The 18,286-nt window shown below is 33.7% G+C and overlaps 1 protein-coding gene across 2 annotated transcripts; it reads right to left on the reverse strand.

The window, feature by feature from the left end:
- Positions 1-2,035: 2,035 nt before the first annotated feature.
- Positions 2,036-13,188, reverse strand: LOC126702254 (zinc finger protein VAR3, chloroplastic). Of its 2 annotated transcripts, XM_050400926.1 has the most exons (7): positions 12,750-13,184; positions 11,907-12,024; positions 11,390-11,736; positions 6,042-6,158; positions 3,658-3,774; positions 2,683-2,781; positions 2,036-2,577 (listed from the first exon to the last, which is right to left on the reverse strand). In XM_050400926.1, exons 1-7 carry the CDS (start codon positions 13,088-13,090, stop codon positions 2,460-2,462), a joined length of 1,257 nt encoding a protein of 418 aa, XP_050256883.1. In that variant the 5' UTR covers positions 13,091-13,184; the 3' UTR covers positions 2,036-2,459. The 2 variants fall into 2 exon arrangements, with proteins under 2 accessions (XP_050256883.1, XP_050256884.1); XM_050400927.1 differs by lacking the exon at positions 3,658-3,774 and having other exon boundaries at positions 12,750-13,188.
- Between the last annotated feature and the right edge of the window lie 5,098 nt (positions 13,189-18,286).

An 18,286-nucleotide genomic window follows, 5' to 3' on the forward strand; every position in this document is an offset into this window, starting at 1 on the left:
GGTTAATTGAACTTAATTGTTTTTAGCTATATTATTGGTAATTTTTGTTGTTGGGTAATTTTTTGGACTTGTTTATTTTGTTTTAGATCTTAGATCTAGCCTTTACAAGGAGGAAAATGCTAAAATTGCAAACTTTTTTACAAATTGTTAATGTAGTAAGTGGTTATTAGTGACTAAAAATGTGATGTAAGTTATGGGTCCAGATGCAAACCAATAAGAATTTACTACCTCAACAATTTGTAAAAATATTGTAAAAAAGTTTGTAACTATAGTAGTACTCTTAAAAGAATCAATGATATTGTAAAGGGAGGCAAAGTGCAATTTTATAGAACAAAATTGCTAAAATTGGTACCTATATATATTAATATTTAAAAAAATATATATTAGGGGGGCCATTGCCCACCCCCACCCCCCCCCCCCCCTTGTCCAAGTCTCCCTCCATCCAATAACATCCCCTTCATCCAATCACGCATAGGCTCTCAATCTTTTTCCTAAATTAACAGCTTTCTGGTAAAGATTCGGATATCCACCCTTAATAACTGTTTGAATATCATATATAGACATTGATTTGAATAACAAACAGTGATGTTGAATTATGAGTTTAGCTTACTTCCAGAATATTTTTAATTAGACATGACCTTTTGTTTTAAATATACAATGACAAGTGGTAATGGATTTTAATCCCTACATTTTATTTAGTTAGTGGGTAATGTAGCAATCTCTCATTAAAACAAAAAAATATATTTTTTTTTTTTTAAAGTACTAGAGATGTACCAAACCTTTGAATTAAAGAAATAAAAAATCCCAACTCAATGCTTATGTGGATTTGGCTACAATAAGTCAATAACCATATGGCACATGTGAAATTTAGCTCTTAGACTTGGCTAGTCTTGTGCCATGTCACCATGCCATATTCTCATCATCCAATATTGCATTAAATTGCATTAGACTCTTCATCATCGAGGACTTATATTACCAAGAGCTTCACTTTTTGAAGCAACATGTGTTTTGGCTAAACTGCTTTATATTGTCCTAATAGGATTATTATGAATCATGATTCTTTTTCTTTTTCTTTTTTGATAATTCGATAATTACCACAACGGGGAAGGAAGATTAAGGTTGCGTTTGGATTGGGATGAAAACTTCTGCGTCTGCGTTTACGTTTTTTTTTTTTTTTTTTTTTTTTTTTTTTTTTTTTTTTTTTTTTTCACGCGTTTTGGAGCGTTTTGGGTGTTGCGGCTACTGTTCATGCACTGTTTAATGAACAGTAGCCGCAAACTTTGACTTTTCAAATTTTTTTGGACCAATCACAGCACATCGTGTATTGTTCACGGACCCACAAATTTCACTTTTCAGCAACTTTTTCATTAAAAATGGGTCCCACGATACTATTCACACATTTAAAAATTATTTCGCTACATTGTTTTTCAGTTTTCAGTTTCAGTTTTCAGTTTTTAGCTGTATCCAAACGGACCCTAAAACCCCAAATCTCCTCATAACAGAAAACAGGTAATATCACCAAACTACAATGCTCTTGGCTATTAAAAGTCATACAATCCTCCTAAATATAATTGGTAGACAAAAGATTGGAAAAATTGAAAAAAAAAATATTATTTTAAATTTTCCAATATATAAGAGTCAATCAGTCTTTTCAGATATGAAAACACGAGGGAGTTATAAGGAAAAAATTGAAACCCCAGGGATCAATTTGCAATGGACCTAAACCTCATGGGTGTTTTTTGCATTTTGACCATAATTCTTTTCTTATTTATTTAATTACTCTTTGATTCTCGGAAATTCAACTGCCATGAATGTTAACGCCTTTAAACTACATTAGCCAATGCTCCTTGTTTCTGCAGCCCAAATATTGACAGAAACTTTAGGAGCCTATAAATCTTCTAAATATTTTTTTAACGCACATTTTCTTCCTATCACTCATGCTTTATTATTTTATTTTATTTGATAATTCAAAAGTGAGGGGAGGTAGATTTTAACCGGAGACGTCTCTGTTGTAAAAACTAAGTGACAATTGAGCTATAAGGATATTGACCACTCATGCGCTATTAAATCAGATGATTTGTGAATACTGATCATGTTTAGTGAAAGCAGAGAGCCTTAACAGTATGGAAACAACAGGAATCTACAGACACAATGCTTACTTCCATTCGCAAGCTATACATTACTCAAGTAACCTGACAACCACCAAATCCTTCATACCAATGAATTTCTCAGAATTGGGGAAACATCAAAACTAATTGTGGAAGCCCGAAAAACATCATAATAAACAGAGCTTGGTGAGAGACGAGCAGTTTCTGCTTAATTGTTCTCACTTTTGGTCATCAATATTTTCAGTTTAATTTTGCACTCTTTGGTCACCAACCTGATATTATGAGCATCCAAGGTCACGTCTTGGGCAAAATACACAAAAACCAAGTCTTTTGACCTTCTGATAAAAACCACTAGTGAGGCTGCTTCCATAACTGCTCCTCATACTCAGAAGCTGCTGCAGCTTCCTTGGGGCGTTCACAATTACACTTCAGGCATACCATGTTCTTTCTGTAATTCAAGAAATCACATCTACAGAAAGCAACCCATGTGTTAATAAATTCTTCAGTCAATATTGAAATTTGATATGAGCTGTGTGTGCGCGCGTGAGAGAGAGAGAGAGAGAGAGAAACTCACGAGGGGCATTCCCATTCTCCAGGGTTTAACTGTCTTTTAGGACGTGCCACTCGGCAGCGTAAACAGTTCCTATTACTAGCAAAGTTCATAAAACCACACCTACAGAAAGAAGCTAATTCATGAGGATAGAACCAATTCACAAAGAAACAATATATTAGCCTAACAGAAACGGTGATGACCAAAAGTAGATGGATCATAATCCTCATCAAAAATGATAATCCTATGACTAGATTATTCTCAGGCCTCCTCTTAACACTTCTTACAGTAACCAAGGTAGAGACTGGCCTGATATTTTTTGTTATTATTATTTATCATTCATTGCACAAAAAAAAAATGAAGTATAATATAATTACATAAATAAAAAAAAGATGTGAAGCAGAATATGCTCACAAGAGCAGAGTGTACAACAAATACTTTTATAAATGATGAATTGAGGACATACTATAAACAGGTTTGGTAAACTAGGACTTTTCTCAAGAGCGACTAAAGGAATCTCTTCCACATCTTGTAGCTTCTATTATTCAAACTTGATGTTTCACAAGGATGCACAAAGAAATGTGTGAGAGCAGGACCATTACATATGCATGCATAACTCTTCTAATTTGGCTTGAAGCATATTTTTTGGAACACTTTGCAGCAAAATAGATTTGATCAGATCAAAATAATTCCAAATCCCCAGGTCCCCCACCCACCAAAAAAAAGGAAACCCATATAAGGAAAATACAACACTGTAAACACCAAATATGACACAAAAAGCTATTAATAGCCTTTAAGAGAGTAGAGCTACACTAAGTAGTGATAGAGGTTTATATCATTTTTTTTATTGATAAGTTACATGCATCTGGTGGGTCTTGCACCCACCACCTCACCCTCCACCTAATACTTGAAAGGGGAGGAGGTGCCAGGTTAGCGCTCATTCTCCAGAAAAGTAAAAGTTTATTTTGATTGGCCAGAAAAGAAATATAGGAAACATACTGCTCGCAGTTCCAATCTCCTCTTTTCATTTCAACCTTGTCTGCACTAACCCTCTTTGGCCCCTCCGCTTTGCACTTTAGGCAACGTATGTTCCTAGAAAAATTCATGAAATCGCATCTGTAACAAATCCCAATGGCATCAGTCAGCTTACCAAGAAAAGTATGTGACGCGTTAAAGTCAAGCAATTGATGACAATGGACTAGAGAAAGAAAACCAGGGGAGGGGACAGGAGAGAAGTTATCATCAGCATGACTGGTAGTAGTATATCAAACATGAAAAATAAAGTTTCACTAATTGCCAAACCATATCAGATAACTATCTTGTCAAAAAAAAAAGAAAAAAAAAAAAAAAGATAACTAAACGTTATATGTTATACCACGTATTTATAGGTAAAACCATAAAAGCAAAAATTTATGTAATATTATACTGCATCTACTAACATCCATTGGCATGTGATAGAGTGAGAAAATCATTGACTGACAAGTAAAAGAAAAGTGGAAGCATTAAAGCATGGTTCTAAGCCTGATTGAAACTATTGCCAAACCAATAATTTATGAAAAATTATCAACAAGAAATCATATAATGAAGTATAAAAATTCATAATTGCTTTAACGAATGAGAAGAGAAGACCAAAAACCATTAAAAGCTACAAATTACAATAAACTAAAGTCTTATAAAAACCATCCAATCAACAGTTAGTACCTGATAGTCAACAGACTACCTTTGCCTGACATACCTACATTTATATGTAGGAAAATTTTATTTGAAAAAGGGTGAATCCTAAGACACAATGGCCATATGCAAAAGTTTATTAATAAAATCTACAATAGATAGAATAGGAATACCTTCAAAAGCAAGTATCCACTAACACAAATATCTTTGAAAGAAAGATTTAAATTCCATTATCATCATCACAAACTCATTGAATGTGTGATAGTTCCTCTTTCTCCAAATAGTTGAAATAGGGCAAACAGGAGCTGCATTCCAAATGAAACTATCACGATCTCAACCAAACATTCCTCTCCACAAAGGTAGAACTCAAGAATCCTTTTGGCATTACCCATCATATCCCAAATGTGGGGGAAGATAAAAGACCATAGCTCTCTAGCAATGGTGCAATGAATCAATAGATGATCAATTGTATTATTGGCTATTACATATGAAACACCAATCCACCAAAATGATATTCCTTGTGATTAGCTTATCAACTGTTTAGATTTTTCCCAAAGCAGCCCTAAACAAAAACGGCAACTCCTATCAGAATTTTCCATGCCATCTATCTTCCATGGAAACAATTTATTGTTGGATCCTCTCAACGCGTCATAGTAGGATTGGACAATGAATTTTACCATTCTAACCACCAAAACATTTCTCTTATTGATAAGATTTTCCCAAAGCAGCTGTCAAAACAAAAAATGCAACTCTTCTCAAAACTTTACTACACCATTTACTCTTGCATTGATGCTGTTCACCATTGGATCCTCTCAACATGGTAGAGTTACACATCAAACTTACCATCCTAAAATAGCATAGACCTATGTAAGAGAAATGAGTCCAAAAAAAGTCCCACAACATCATGAAATCAATATAATAACTTCTCCCAACCAAAAATTGGATACCATACTCCCGTTGAAATGACTTCAATTTCTACTTTTTTAAGCATCTATTCCAGAATTACAATATATACCCAACTCTTATTTATTTCAAGAGTGCAGAAGGCAAGTCAAATAATTTTTGGTAATAAAAACCCGGTTCCAAATATCACTTTCAGCATGAATCTTTCTTCAAGCTGCATCTACATTCTCCCAAATGCCAGAACGCAGATGAAACATTGAATATAGAATATTCACAAAGGTACAGAAGAAAAGCCTGGCCTCTATGATAGTATTTAATATTTATGAAAGACATCATGTGACACCCCACATCCCCATTGAAATATGAACATTGTATCCACACCACTAAATCTTTTTTTGAATAGGTAAAATTATGATCCACACCACTAAATCATAATAAGGCAATGACAATAACAAACTGCTTGAGAATGATCTCAGGCAAATCTTTCACACAGTTCAAGGCATTTTCAGCAGCATCAACTAAACAATTCCAAAATTAGAAAATCATGACATTAAAGATAGTCCTACATATAGAACAGCATATAGCATCATTAGGTGATTGTCAACAGACAATAGTTGGAAAAGTGAACTCAACAACTGCCAAGAGCTTTGCGCCTCAGTGGCATTGCCAAATTCTTCCCATGAGGATAACTTGGGTTCAAATCCTCCCACCCCCACTTGTTGTAAGGAAAATAAAAAGTAAATACAACTCCTTGTTAAAGATTTATCATTAATTATGATACACCGCTGATAACACACAAGGGGACTTACTGAGAACAGGTCCAATCTCCTTTTTTCATTTCAACATCACCCATACCAACTTTTTTAGGGCCATCTTCATTGCATTCTCGGCACTGTTTATTCCTGGAGAAGTTCATAAAATTGCATCTGCAACAAGATAGCAAGGGAATCAGTTGATGGACAAGTAAAATCATATTTGAAAATTTTGGAAAGGAATGAGTTATTACAAGCACAGTGGGAAGGAAGGAAATGCAATGTAAAAAATTTTGACATCATACCAACACAAATTTCCAATAAACAGGCCCAATTCTCAAAGGCATTAAATTTTCCCATCATTTTAAAGCTCATTCTATAGTGATCTCATCACACAGACAAATTACAAAGTTAAAAAATAAAAATAAAATGTCGTATCCAGTGCACAAAACTCCGACTTTTGTAGGATCGGTGGGAGGGTCATGGTAGGCAGCCTTATCCCCAACATTTTTTTGTAGAGGCTAATTCATGGACTCAAACATGCGACCTATTGCTTTTTATGGAAGGCACTTGTCATAAAAATAACAAAGTAAATTAACCAATAAAAAAACCAGCTATCTTGCAAATTTCTTGTTGTCTACACTTATTTACATCCATTATATATTAAGTAGACAAAATCACTAATGATCTCAACCAACTTCAGTTTACCAATCCAAATAGACTAATATCTACTTCTTCCTCTTTTTTCTTTTTTTTCTTTTTTTTTTGTAAATAAACTGATATCTAGTAACAGAGGTAACAACACATATTGAAATATCATCAAAATAATGTCCGTGTGACCCATCCAAAATCAGCTTTAGCAAAGAAAGGAATGGGTTGAGGAGATTTTTTTTTATAATAAATGTAGGAATGGGGGATTAAAAAAGGCTTAGTGCTGTTAACGGTCTTTGAACAAGACCAATCCAAAACCCAGCCAAGGGAGAGATTAGGACCCTCCAGGTATTTCTATTTTCATCAATAAAAGTCATATTTACAAATGAAAAGGTAGGAAAATGCAGTGTGTGTCTAATAATATCAGTCAGCTGCCTTCATGATGTTGGACAGATTTAGAGAATCTTTGTGCTTTAGTGGGCTTTGAGTTTGGTAGATTAGTGGGTTAATGGCTCAGAATTGTATAAGGATGTGCTAGATTTAATGAATTGAATATGACTTGGAAAATGTTGGATTTGACAGATGAAAGGAGCCGAAACAAAGAATAAAGACTGAAAAAATTATGGGGCAGTAGTAAGGGTTTGCTTCTTCAGTTAGCTGATTGTTATGATAATCTTTTATTTCTCAATGTTATGTTTAATATAGTATCAAGTTTTTCGCATTTTAAAACTAAAAGGTCATGCAACTAGCATCTGATTTTTAATGAAGTTAGCATTTGACTTTTATTTTGTATTTATTTGACTTTTCTTATCTACCTCATGAACTTTCATATACAAATAAGTCTTGAGCTCTTTGAGTCTAGACATTGATATTTAATTGTTCCATCTTCAATCCAATTATCTTTTCTTTGCTTTAATCTTATTTGTTTGTGGAGTTTCTTCTTAAACTCAACTTCTAAACTATACCTAAGTTCTCCTCACCACATCAAGTATTATCAAAGAAAAAGATCCTAGATCTACAAAATTCAGATTTGTGTCAAAAATTGCAACTTTAAGGGTTGCCGCAGAGGTCATGGGGTAGAGGAAATCAAGACCAAGAAACAGAGATGGCTGAGATGAGGCATATGATTGAAGATTTATTTGCAAGTTGTACAAGTTCTTTAGCAACACAAACAAGCTAAAGCTTGTATGGAGATTTTGATAGGCAATTAAACCCTAAGATATTCTGGAAGGTGGTCAGGAGAATGAGGATATAGAAGAAGAAAACTGTTAGGAATTTAACCTAATTTTAAACCTGTGAGAGACGAAAAAATTGAGAAAAATTGCACAAAGAGAAAACAATCACTAAACACAATATTTACATGGTTCAGCAATTTGCCTACATCCATGGAGTTGCTGTGTTTTTACTATGTCAGGGAGAAACATACAAGGGCGGCCATACAACACAGTTTTTCAATACAACAGTAAAGTCTAATTTGAAGCAACAGATATATACCCTAAAACAATGGGGCCAAAAAAGGGGCCTTGGGCCTATTGGCCCAAACCTCTACTCCATGGACTAAGCCTCTAACAATCACCCACTTAAAATTGGCATGTGTCAAAGTAGAATCAGGTCACAAACTGAATCAAACACAAACCAGGCTCCACATAGCCCAACAAAATCCTCTTCCATGATGTTGTACCTGTACATGTGGCACAAGGTGGATAGGAGGATTAGTTGGTACGTCTGCTTGAATGAATGATGGGGGAATCAAAATAGAAGTTGCTAATGTTTTTTTGGAAAGATGCATGTAGGGGATCAAGTAGACTAAAAAGCTAGTTGAGAGACGTATTTTGACTAGAAGCCCGTGAGTGAAGATAGAAAGGTGCTATTTGTGATGCTTCAATTGAAGGGTAGTAGGGTACTGTGCTTCAATGGTGGAAAAAAAATGAAGAGCAACGGGCTCAACAAGGCAAGCCAAAAATTAGCACATAGGAGCACATGAAGAGAAGCTACAAAACCATTTTCTGTAACGGATTATGCAATGAAATTGTATGAAAGATTCCATTCATTGACAGTGTCATGGTCCATCACATTAGAGCCAATACTTACTCAATCTGAAGGGGTAATGAAAACTATACCTTGCATCCTTTCAAGGAATAAGTCACTATATTCACTTAGGCTTCATTTGGTTGGGGGATGGAAAAGCAGGGGAATAGAAAATGGTGGAGGATGGAAAAGTGAGGGGATAGAAAAGAATTAATTTTCCCTCATTTGTGTTTGGCTAGGGGGTGGTCTGGGTGGAAAAGTGTAAGGATGGAAAACTTTTTTGTTTGGTTGAAAAAAAAAAATGAAAGAATAAAAAATGGAGTTTGTATAAATTTACTCCCGTGCCCTATTACATTTAAATAATAATAATAATAATAATAATTATTATTATTATTATTATTTATAAATAAAAAAAAATAAATAAATAAATAAAAAGGAAACTAATGTGGAGGGAGCAAAGAGGCAAATGTGTAAATTCCCATCTAAGCCCCTCTTTCTCCCCAATTTGGGGAGAAAACAGAATCACTCCCCCAACCAAACAAGTGCACTATTTCCCCCTTTGGCATCCCCCCATAATCACCCCACCCAAACGGGACCTCAATACAACAAGGCTAATGGCTTCTTGACTGCTACAAAGTTTGAAGCTGAGTGTTAAGATATGGGAGTAAATGAGTAATGTCTGCCTTGATTTGCAAAGTTGGGAAGCAAATTACAACTTTTGGAGTTTGATGATTGTGCCCTTAAGGTTCGACGGCTCTTAGTGGACTTTAAGGAGCTAGTTAGTGATGAATTACCACAAGTTTTGCCACCAATGAGAAGCATTCAACATGCTATTGATTAGTACCAAGGGAAGATCTGCTAAATCTACCTGCTTATAGAATGCCATATCTACAAGAAGACGAATACATAGATAGATCGAGGAGTTGATTGCCAAAGGTTTAGTGCGTGAAAGCAAAAGCCCTTGTACTAACCCTGCCTTGCCTACATCTAAGAAGGATGACTATGGAGGATGTGTATAAATCATAGGGTCATTAAAAAGAACACAATCAAGTATTGATTTCCAATTCCTCAATTAGAAAATAATCTCAATAAGTTAATTGGATCCTATGTGCTCTCCAAAATAGATTTGGGGGTTACCATCAAATTAGAATGAGTGGTGGACAGCTGCATTCAAGACACTGGATGAGCTTTACAATTGGCTAGTAATGCCATTTGGACTCTTTAATGCACCGAGCACTTTCATGCGCAGGTTATGACATAGGTACTGTACTCAAATCTTTCTTGAGTTTGTTCGTGGTTGTTTATGTTGATGATTAATTGATATGTGGTCAAACTAAAGAAAAGCATTTAAATATATCAAAACAGTGATGACAAAAGCTCCAATTCTTGCGCAACTAGATTTTGGGAAGCTTTTGTCACATATCATTGTTGAGGAATTTTAATAATATCCAAGGCTACTATTAGTTTTTTTCTCCAAACCTCCTTATGCCAGTTCAATTGAACCAATAATAGAGGAATGGCACAATATCATAGTTGGCACAGCTGCCAACAACCAATCTCATGGTCTCCTCATATAAAGGATCCAAGTCAGTCATATGTCAATTTGTTGACAAAAAGAAATCCTCCTTTGACATTTTCTTGCAAACAGAACAGGCCCCTGAGTTTTCAGTAGGTAATACCATACATTCAGCAGTGATTATATAGGTACAAAAACATTGGGCTTCTAAATTAAACCCAACATGTTACAATATGGACAAATAGAAGCACCAAATATGATTAAAAGAAACAAAAGGGACCTACTATTTGTGATGCAGATAAGACAAATAAATTTTTTTTTTAAAATCCTGATCGCATGATGCCCTACATATCTAGTTGGGTGGAGGTATAGACAAGGCCTCTCCTAGTTTATTGCAACATAGAATGTGAAGTTTAAGGTGATCATGAGTAATTAAATGCAGAGAAATTAGTTTTCTTCCTTTCATTTATTTATTTATTTTTGGTAACAGGCAAATGTGATAGTTGTTCCTATCCCTCAGTCCATTCAATTCCACTTTAAGGTGGAGTTCATCCTAGCTCTCTAGTAAATAAATTTTTTTTTTTGGTCTAAAGGGAAGTATATTAAACTAACTGAAAGAAAAAGGACCAGGACAAAGCCTGATACAGCAAGAACCCAGCGAATCAGCCTCAATCAGAGGGATCAACTCTACAGGAGGATAAGAATGAACAAAAAAATCCATAGATTCAAACAATCCTAACTTTGCAAGACGATCCACACATTTGTTAGCTTCCCGGTAAGTGTGCTTAACACGAACTTGAGGGATTTGATCAATTAAGAGTTTGCAATCATCCAAAAGAGGAGAAATCACAGAATTGCATATTTGATATATGCAAGTGGCTCCTCTTTTTGCAATCATCCAGGTCTCCTCTTTTTGCAATCTCTTAAAGTGGCTCCTAAGCTAAGATGGGGGGCAGCACTTAAAACGTATTTGAGAGAGACCGATCAGAAAAGTCTTTTAGAGAGAGAGCATCATTTGATATCAATATCTTTTCTTGGTTTTAACTGTCACAGGCTGATAAGATTGCTAGTTTCTAATTAAGACTCATTTACTTCGACTCCCTAACATGCAGAGGAGATATCCTCCTCTTCTCAAACAACTAAGAAAAAAGCAGAGAATCAAGTTAACTGGTCACACACAAGCATAATTAAGAAACTTTATGTAACTTACTTAGGACACATCCAATCCCCTCTCTTCATTTCAACATCTTGTGATGGTACATCATCCATGAAATCCAAAGAGTCATCCTTTTGTTTCAAAGCTTTAACAGCAGGCTTTGGAAGTGCAGGATCAGGGGATGTTTCACTCAGTTCAATCAACTCAGAAAGCAACTTCCTTGCAGAAGATTCAATTGTCTGTCGACCAGGAGGTTTCTCTCCTCCTGAAAGAACAAGTGAATCTAGGGCATAGAACAACAATATACGCACTATATCCACAGTTCGGGCATCTGCTTCAGTTTCCTTCAAAATCACATAAGCTCTATCACAAGATCCCCGCAGACTGCAAGTACTACAGACCTGAACATAAGTAAACACGTCAGATACAGAGGCAATGAAATGTCTTCTAAAATATAGCAAAAGAAAAATAATTCAGACTTTTCAATACAGTACAACCATTTCTGTTTTCTGAGATATGTCTTAAAAGTTTAAACAATAGAATTGAAATCATAAATAAAGAAATAACATACATCCCCTTCATCCAATCGCACGTATGCTCTCAATCTTTTTCCTGAATTAACAGCTTTCCGGTAAAGATTAGGACATCCGCACTCAACAACTTTTTGAATATCATCTATAGACAATGATCTGCATAACAAGAAGGGATGGTCAAATTAAAGATTTATTTAAAATAATAAAACCTAGCTCAATGCTTATGTGGATTTAGCTTCAATAACCACATGGCACACGTAAAATTTAGCCCTTAGACTTGGCTGGCCTTGAGCCATGTCACCATGCCACAATATCAAAATCCATATATTGCATTAGACTCGTGCATCATTTGTTTTGCCTAACCTATGTTAATATTGTCCTACTAGATTTTCCCAATAGTAGTATTGTTACGAGCCATGAAATATTTTGATAATTTGATAGTTACAACAATGGGGGAGGAGGGATTCGAACCCTAGTTCTCCTCATAACAAAGAACAGGTAATGTCACTAAGCTACAATGTTCTTTGCTATTAAAATTCATGAAATCCTTCAACATATATTCAGTCGACAAACTTTACTTCGTTTCCTTTATTTTAAATAAAGTGCTTACAAAACAAGTAAGTATACACGAGCTAACATGTCCCAATGCGCGAAACAAATAGCAACCAACATTCCATTTCTTTCAAGAATTTAGCATAATTACCTACTTTCTCCTGCTCTAGCTCAATTCCTTTTTTCTCTCTTACTAGTTACCTACTACAACCACTAATTGCTATTTGTTTTGCTCTATTTATATATGCATGTTATGTAATTAGTCATTGTTTTGGGAATGAAAAAAAAGAAATGAAATGAAATGAGAAAAATGAAGAGTAAAGTTTTACTTGAAGACATCGTATCGGTCACGAGCGAAGCTAAGGCAAGCGTCTCTCACGACTCCCATGTCCTTGTAAACGCTATCGGTTGGAGAGGAGGAGGATTCGGTGAAGTAACCCTTGGACTTCAAGCGGTCCACGAAGGTCACCCATTCGGGCCACGGGTGGGGGTCGGGGGAGCATAGAGATTCTGTGCTGTCGACGGCGGCGACGGCAGCGGAGGAGGCGGTGGAACAGTAGCGGGGGTGGAACTGTAGGGATTTTGGGAAGAGAAGTGGGAGTGGGGAGAGAGGTAAGCGGTTATGGAGGGAGAGAGCGGTTCCCAAGCGTAGGAATTTTGAGACTGACATTTCTCTTTCTTATCAGCGGCCGGGGTTTTGTGAGAGTGAGTGAGGGTTTTACTATAAATGGACACGCAGGCAGGGCTTTACAAAATATATCCTGCTTCCTTTCTCACCACCGTTTGGAAGTTAGAGAGCATCTTTGATTCATGTGTTTAATCACATATTTTTAGTTTTATAACAATTATATTATTATATATAATAAAAGTTGAAAAAAAATTTGCAGAAAAGCATATTTTTAGAAAAATATTAGCAAAAAAGCATGTGGAGGGAACTAATTAGTTAGTTAGACTTTGTTTTAAAAAAAAAAAAATGGAACTCAAGTTTCAAAAACTCGAATTCTGTACAAATGGAACTCGAGTTCCACCTTTTTTTTTTTTTTTTTTTTTAAAAACCCCATTTAAAAAAAATGCTTTTTCCTCTCCTCTAAAAAAAAAAAATCAGTTTTTATGGGGGAACCTGAAACCTTTTTAATATATATATATATATATATAACCTTTTCAAAAAAAAATCTGTTTTTAAAAAATATATAAAACTGTTCTTTTTTAAAAATTGCTTTAAAAAAAAAAATCTGTCTTTGTAAAACTGTTTTCATAATGTAAAACTGTTTTATAAATCTGTTAAAAACGGTTTTCAAAACTGTTTTCTTAATCAAAAAAAATCTGCTTTCCAAAAAAAAAACTGCTTTAAAAATAAAAATCTGTACAAATGGAACTGTTTTCTTAACTAACTAATTAGTTAGTTAGACTTTGTTTTTAAAAAAAAAAAATGGAACTCAAGTTTCAGAAACTCGAATTCTGTACAAATGGAACTCGAGTTCCACCTTTTTTTTTTTTTTTGAAAAAAAAACCCCATTTAAAAAAAATGCTTTTTCCTCTCCTCTAAAAAAAAAAAAAAGTTTCTGAAACATTAAAAAAAAAAAAAATCAGTTTTTATGGGGGAACCTGAAACCTTTTTAATATATATATATATATATATATAACCTTTTCAAAAAAAAATCTGTTTTTAAAAAATATATAAAACTGTTCTTTTTTAAAAATTGCTTTAAAAAAAAAAATCTGTCTTTGTAAAACTGTTTTCATAATGTAAAACTGTTTTATAAATCTGTTAAAAACGGTTTTCAAAACTGTTTTCTTAATAAATAAAAATCTGCTTTCCAAAAAAAAAACTGCTTTAAAAATAAAAATCTGTTTTCTGAAATCTGTTTTTTAAAACTGTTTTCAATAAACTGTTTTTCAAAGATAATATAAAACTGTTTTTATAAATCTGTTTTCAAATAAAAATCTGATTTTGGAAACTGTTTTCAAAATCTGAACTGTTTAAAAAAAAAACTTTCTTTTGAAAAAATCAGTTTTTTCCTAAAACTGTTTTTCAAAAGACAAAAAAATTTATTTTAAAATAAATGTTTGCAAAATTAAAAATCTGTTTTTTTAGAGGAGACCTGAAATTTAAAAAAAAAAAATTCAAAGTTTTCTTAAAGTGTTTTCAAAAATGTTTTTCTACATACAAAAATATGTTTTCAAAAAAAAAGGGTGGTTTTCAAAAAGAAAATGTTTTCATAAAACACCTTTACCACTAAAAAAATGTTTTTCTTTTCAAAAAAAATATTTTTTAAGAAAAAAAATCTGCCTTTCCTAAAATAATAAAGTTAACGTTGTAATTTTTTATTTCCAAGCATTTTCTTAGAATAGTTGTAGTTTGTGGATTTGTGTTCGAGACTTTTTCTCTTGAGTTTTTGAACACCCTATAAGCTTACATTGTCTCTTACATTTCTTGGCACTAATGAGTTTCTTTTTTTCATCTTTTTACATAAACAAAAATGAAAAAAAAAAAATTTTGATGGATGACAATAAGGTGTTATTCTTCCAACCCTTTCTTTTTATTATGTTGTATTTGTATAAGTATTCACAATAAAATCTTTTCTAAGAAAAAAAAATGCGCTTTTCCAAAATAATAAAGTTAAAGTTGTAACTTTTTATTTCCAAGCCTTTTCTTAGAATAGTTGTAGTTTGTGGATTTGTGTTCAAGGCTCTTTCTCTTGAGTCTTTAAACACCCTATAAGCTTACATTGTCTCTAACATTTCTTGGCAATAATGAGTTTATTTTTGTAATCTTTTTGCATAAATAAAAATGAGAAAATGGTGGATGACAACAAGGTGCTACTTGTCCAACCCTTTTTATTTATTTATTTATTTTTTTATGTTGTGGATTATTTTTATATAGCATTTAGTACTTACATGCTAGCTATATAGTAAATAAATACTCACATGCTATTGTAAAGTATACTTGTATGCTCTTTCTCTCACATGCTACTTATGTACATACTTCACATGCCTTGATTGTATATATTTTGTTGGAATTAATATTCATATGCTAGTTATATGTAAGTATTTACTCACATGTGTGTGTGTGTGTATATATATATATTGTAAGGACCCAATTTGAGTCCTAAGCCCAAGAGTCAAAAGGATCTTGGCCCAAAGAGCCCAATACAATGAATTTGTAGAAAGTGGGTCAGAAAATTAGGCTCTAATGAATTTGACAACAATTATGGTGGGTTTAGATGAACTGAAAACAAAAATAAACAGGTTTTATCCAAAGAAAATTGTCATCGGCACAATCCGAGGAGATGTGTTCTTATATATATATATATATATATATATATATCTCTTTTGAATTTGATTACAAGTCTAGTTCTAGTTGATACAGTGTTTTTCCTTTAATTTCTCAATCCCCCCTCCTCAGGGTATTATTTCTCTTTTATATTTCTCCACCCTCCACGTGTAGACTAGGTTTCTGGTGTTGATCCCTATCCCATTAGCACCTTCTTGAAGTATCTAGGAGTAGTTGTAAGGCTGAAAATTACTATTTAGATATCACTTCCACATTAATGTGGTCAGAGAGTTTGCTACAGAGCATTCAATGCGGTGGTAGCAATTTTTTTTTAAATATTTCATAGTTCCCATTTGTCCTGTGCTTTCATGATGTGTATCCTTAACAATAGAATCTCTCGGAACATTGCTCTGGATGGCAGACCACACCTTCTGACTTCTGCTTTGCTCAGTCGGACCACCTTCCTAGACCCTCATGACCAGACCCCATTTCTTCATTCACTAATGCAGACTTCTATGACAGCGTTTACCCATCCTTAGATTACTAAAGGTCCTCAGATTGGGCCGCTAGCCCATCATATATTTAGATATAAACTACTGGGCCTATCATACCTACATATATATATATATATATGTATGTATGTATATTGTTTAAAAAACCATTTAAAAAAAAAATCAAAATGTCAAGTATTCTATTTTTTCATAAAAAAGTTAACGTTTGGAATAAATTAAAATGAGGCACTATTTTCGGATAGGCATTGTGGGGTGCCTAACACCTTCTTCACACGTAACCAAACTTCTGAGTTGAAGATATTTGGTTTAAAGGCTTTTGGTTTACCTTAATTTACGGATCCTTAAAATTTGGTTTAGTTAATTAGGTAACTTAAAATAAAAATAAATATCTAGGTGACCGATCACACCTAATGTAAAACTAATGATTGATGGCGACTCCTAAAATAAAAATAAGAAAAATGGACTTATACACATCCCACTCTAAATACACAAGCACACAAGAGTCATATCACCACAAAAATAGTTAATGCTGATATGCTTCCAATATTAATCGTTAGCGACATTACTAATATAGCCATGTAGGCTATTTAGAATTTAGAATATTCAAAAGCAGTAGTTATGGTAATATTTCGATCCTATCTATCAAAAAGAAAAATAGACTTCTAAATTTTTAAAGAGAAAATATGTTTACTGCTACAATACACATGATAAAAAGAAATTATATTACTATATTAGTAATTTAGTTTAAAAAGAGGGTTTAATTACTTAATTTATTTGTAGGTTTTAGTAATTAATCGTACTAACCAAGAAGAAACTTGTGCATGGGTTGTCACTACCAGGCTGTGGTTTTTTAGATTCCTTCAGACAAGGGAATCAAACTTGGTGCATTGTGGGCTTCCATGGAATATTCTTTCTATGGAATATTCTTTCTGTGTCATACACTTTCTGGGGCTCTCAAATAATTGATGGAAAATCTTGAACCATCATAAGAACAGGAGGGCTAATGCACAAAAAAAAAAAAATTTATTTTACTTTTGTTGTTTTTGTTGTTGTTTGTTAAATGGCGGGTTGAGCCAAGTAATAGTATACCCGATCTGCTAGATTCGGGCATGGAAAAAAAACCCACCCAAAACCCAAATTTCCTATTAGGTTGAGTAAAATCTACATTTATCTAGTCAGGTCGAGTACCTGTTTCCTCGACAGGTTTGGCCTTTCTAAGTGCTCGTTTGGTTCGGCTTTTTGAGCCTAAAAAGTGCGTTATTGAACCCAAGATTGAAATCATACTTAAATTGGTCTGCTATTTGTGTTGTTTGTTTAAGGAAAAATAATGGTGTTAACCAACTATTGGTCTACTGTTCTTGCTGGTGTTAACCCCTAATTGCTTTAGCAATCAAGACAGAGACCAGTGAATGACCACCAGCTCAAGTACAAATATTTGCACTTAGATTTTCTGCTTCCTTTTGTCAAAACCTCTAATTCCTTTTGAGCTGGTGTCTCATGCGCTAGGTGCAGGAGAGATTTTTCCATTCATTTTCTAATATTTTTGCTTTTCTTTCAACTGTCTTGTGCCTAAATGTTTTTTTTTTTAATAATTTATTTTATTATTATTTTAATAAGAACATGTGTTAATCAAGGTGACATATAAATGATACTATTTTAATATCATTGTCAACTTTTTGCATCCACTACTTAACGGCAGATACTATTTTGACATAATACCAAAAAAATTATGATTAAATTGGCACATTTGAAATATTAAAAACCATTTTAACATATAGAACAAACATTAGAGATCAAAATGGTAACTACTAACTAGCCCATTTCCCTTATATGCACTGGAACTGTGAAAGGGAGAAAAACAAATGCTTGAAGTTCTTTTTGTTATCTTCTATATGTGAAAAGGATACATGTTTTATATATGTGTGTGTGGAAGGGGGAGATTCAAACTGTGGGGCATGGTAGTCTTTGTTGGATACTTTAGGAAGTTTTAGTTAAGTTTCAAAACTCTTGACAAGATGTTATGTTAGATTGTTTATCACTTTCACATTAATCTATCATTTGTTTTCCATCACTTACAATT

This window comes from Quercus robur, chromosome 10 (genome assembly GCF_932294415.1).
Source record: "Quercus robur chromosome 10, dhQueRobu3.1, whole genome shotgun sequence".
NCBI classification, from domain to species: domain Eukaryota; kingdom Viridiplantae; phylum Streptophyta; class Magnoliopsida; order Fagales; family Fagaceae; genus Quercus; species Quercus robur.

What these genes read in the sequence shown, in the direction of transcription:
- LOC126702254 (XM_050400926.1), bottom strand. Translation starts at nt 13,090, where the DNA reads ATGTCAGTCTCAAAATTCCTACGCTTGGGAACCGCTCTCTCCCTCCAT. An exon ending in GACCGATACGATGTCTTCAA is followed by an intron (nt 12,025 to 12,749) that starts GTAAAACTTTAC and finishes CTTGTTATGCAG; the next exon opens with ATCATTGTCTATAGATGATA. An exon ending in TGCGATTGGATGAAGGGGAT is followed by an intron (nt 11,737 to 11,906) that starts GTATGTTATTTC and finishes ACTTATGTTCAG; the next exon opens with GTCTGTAGTACTTGCAGTCT.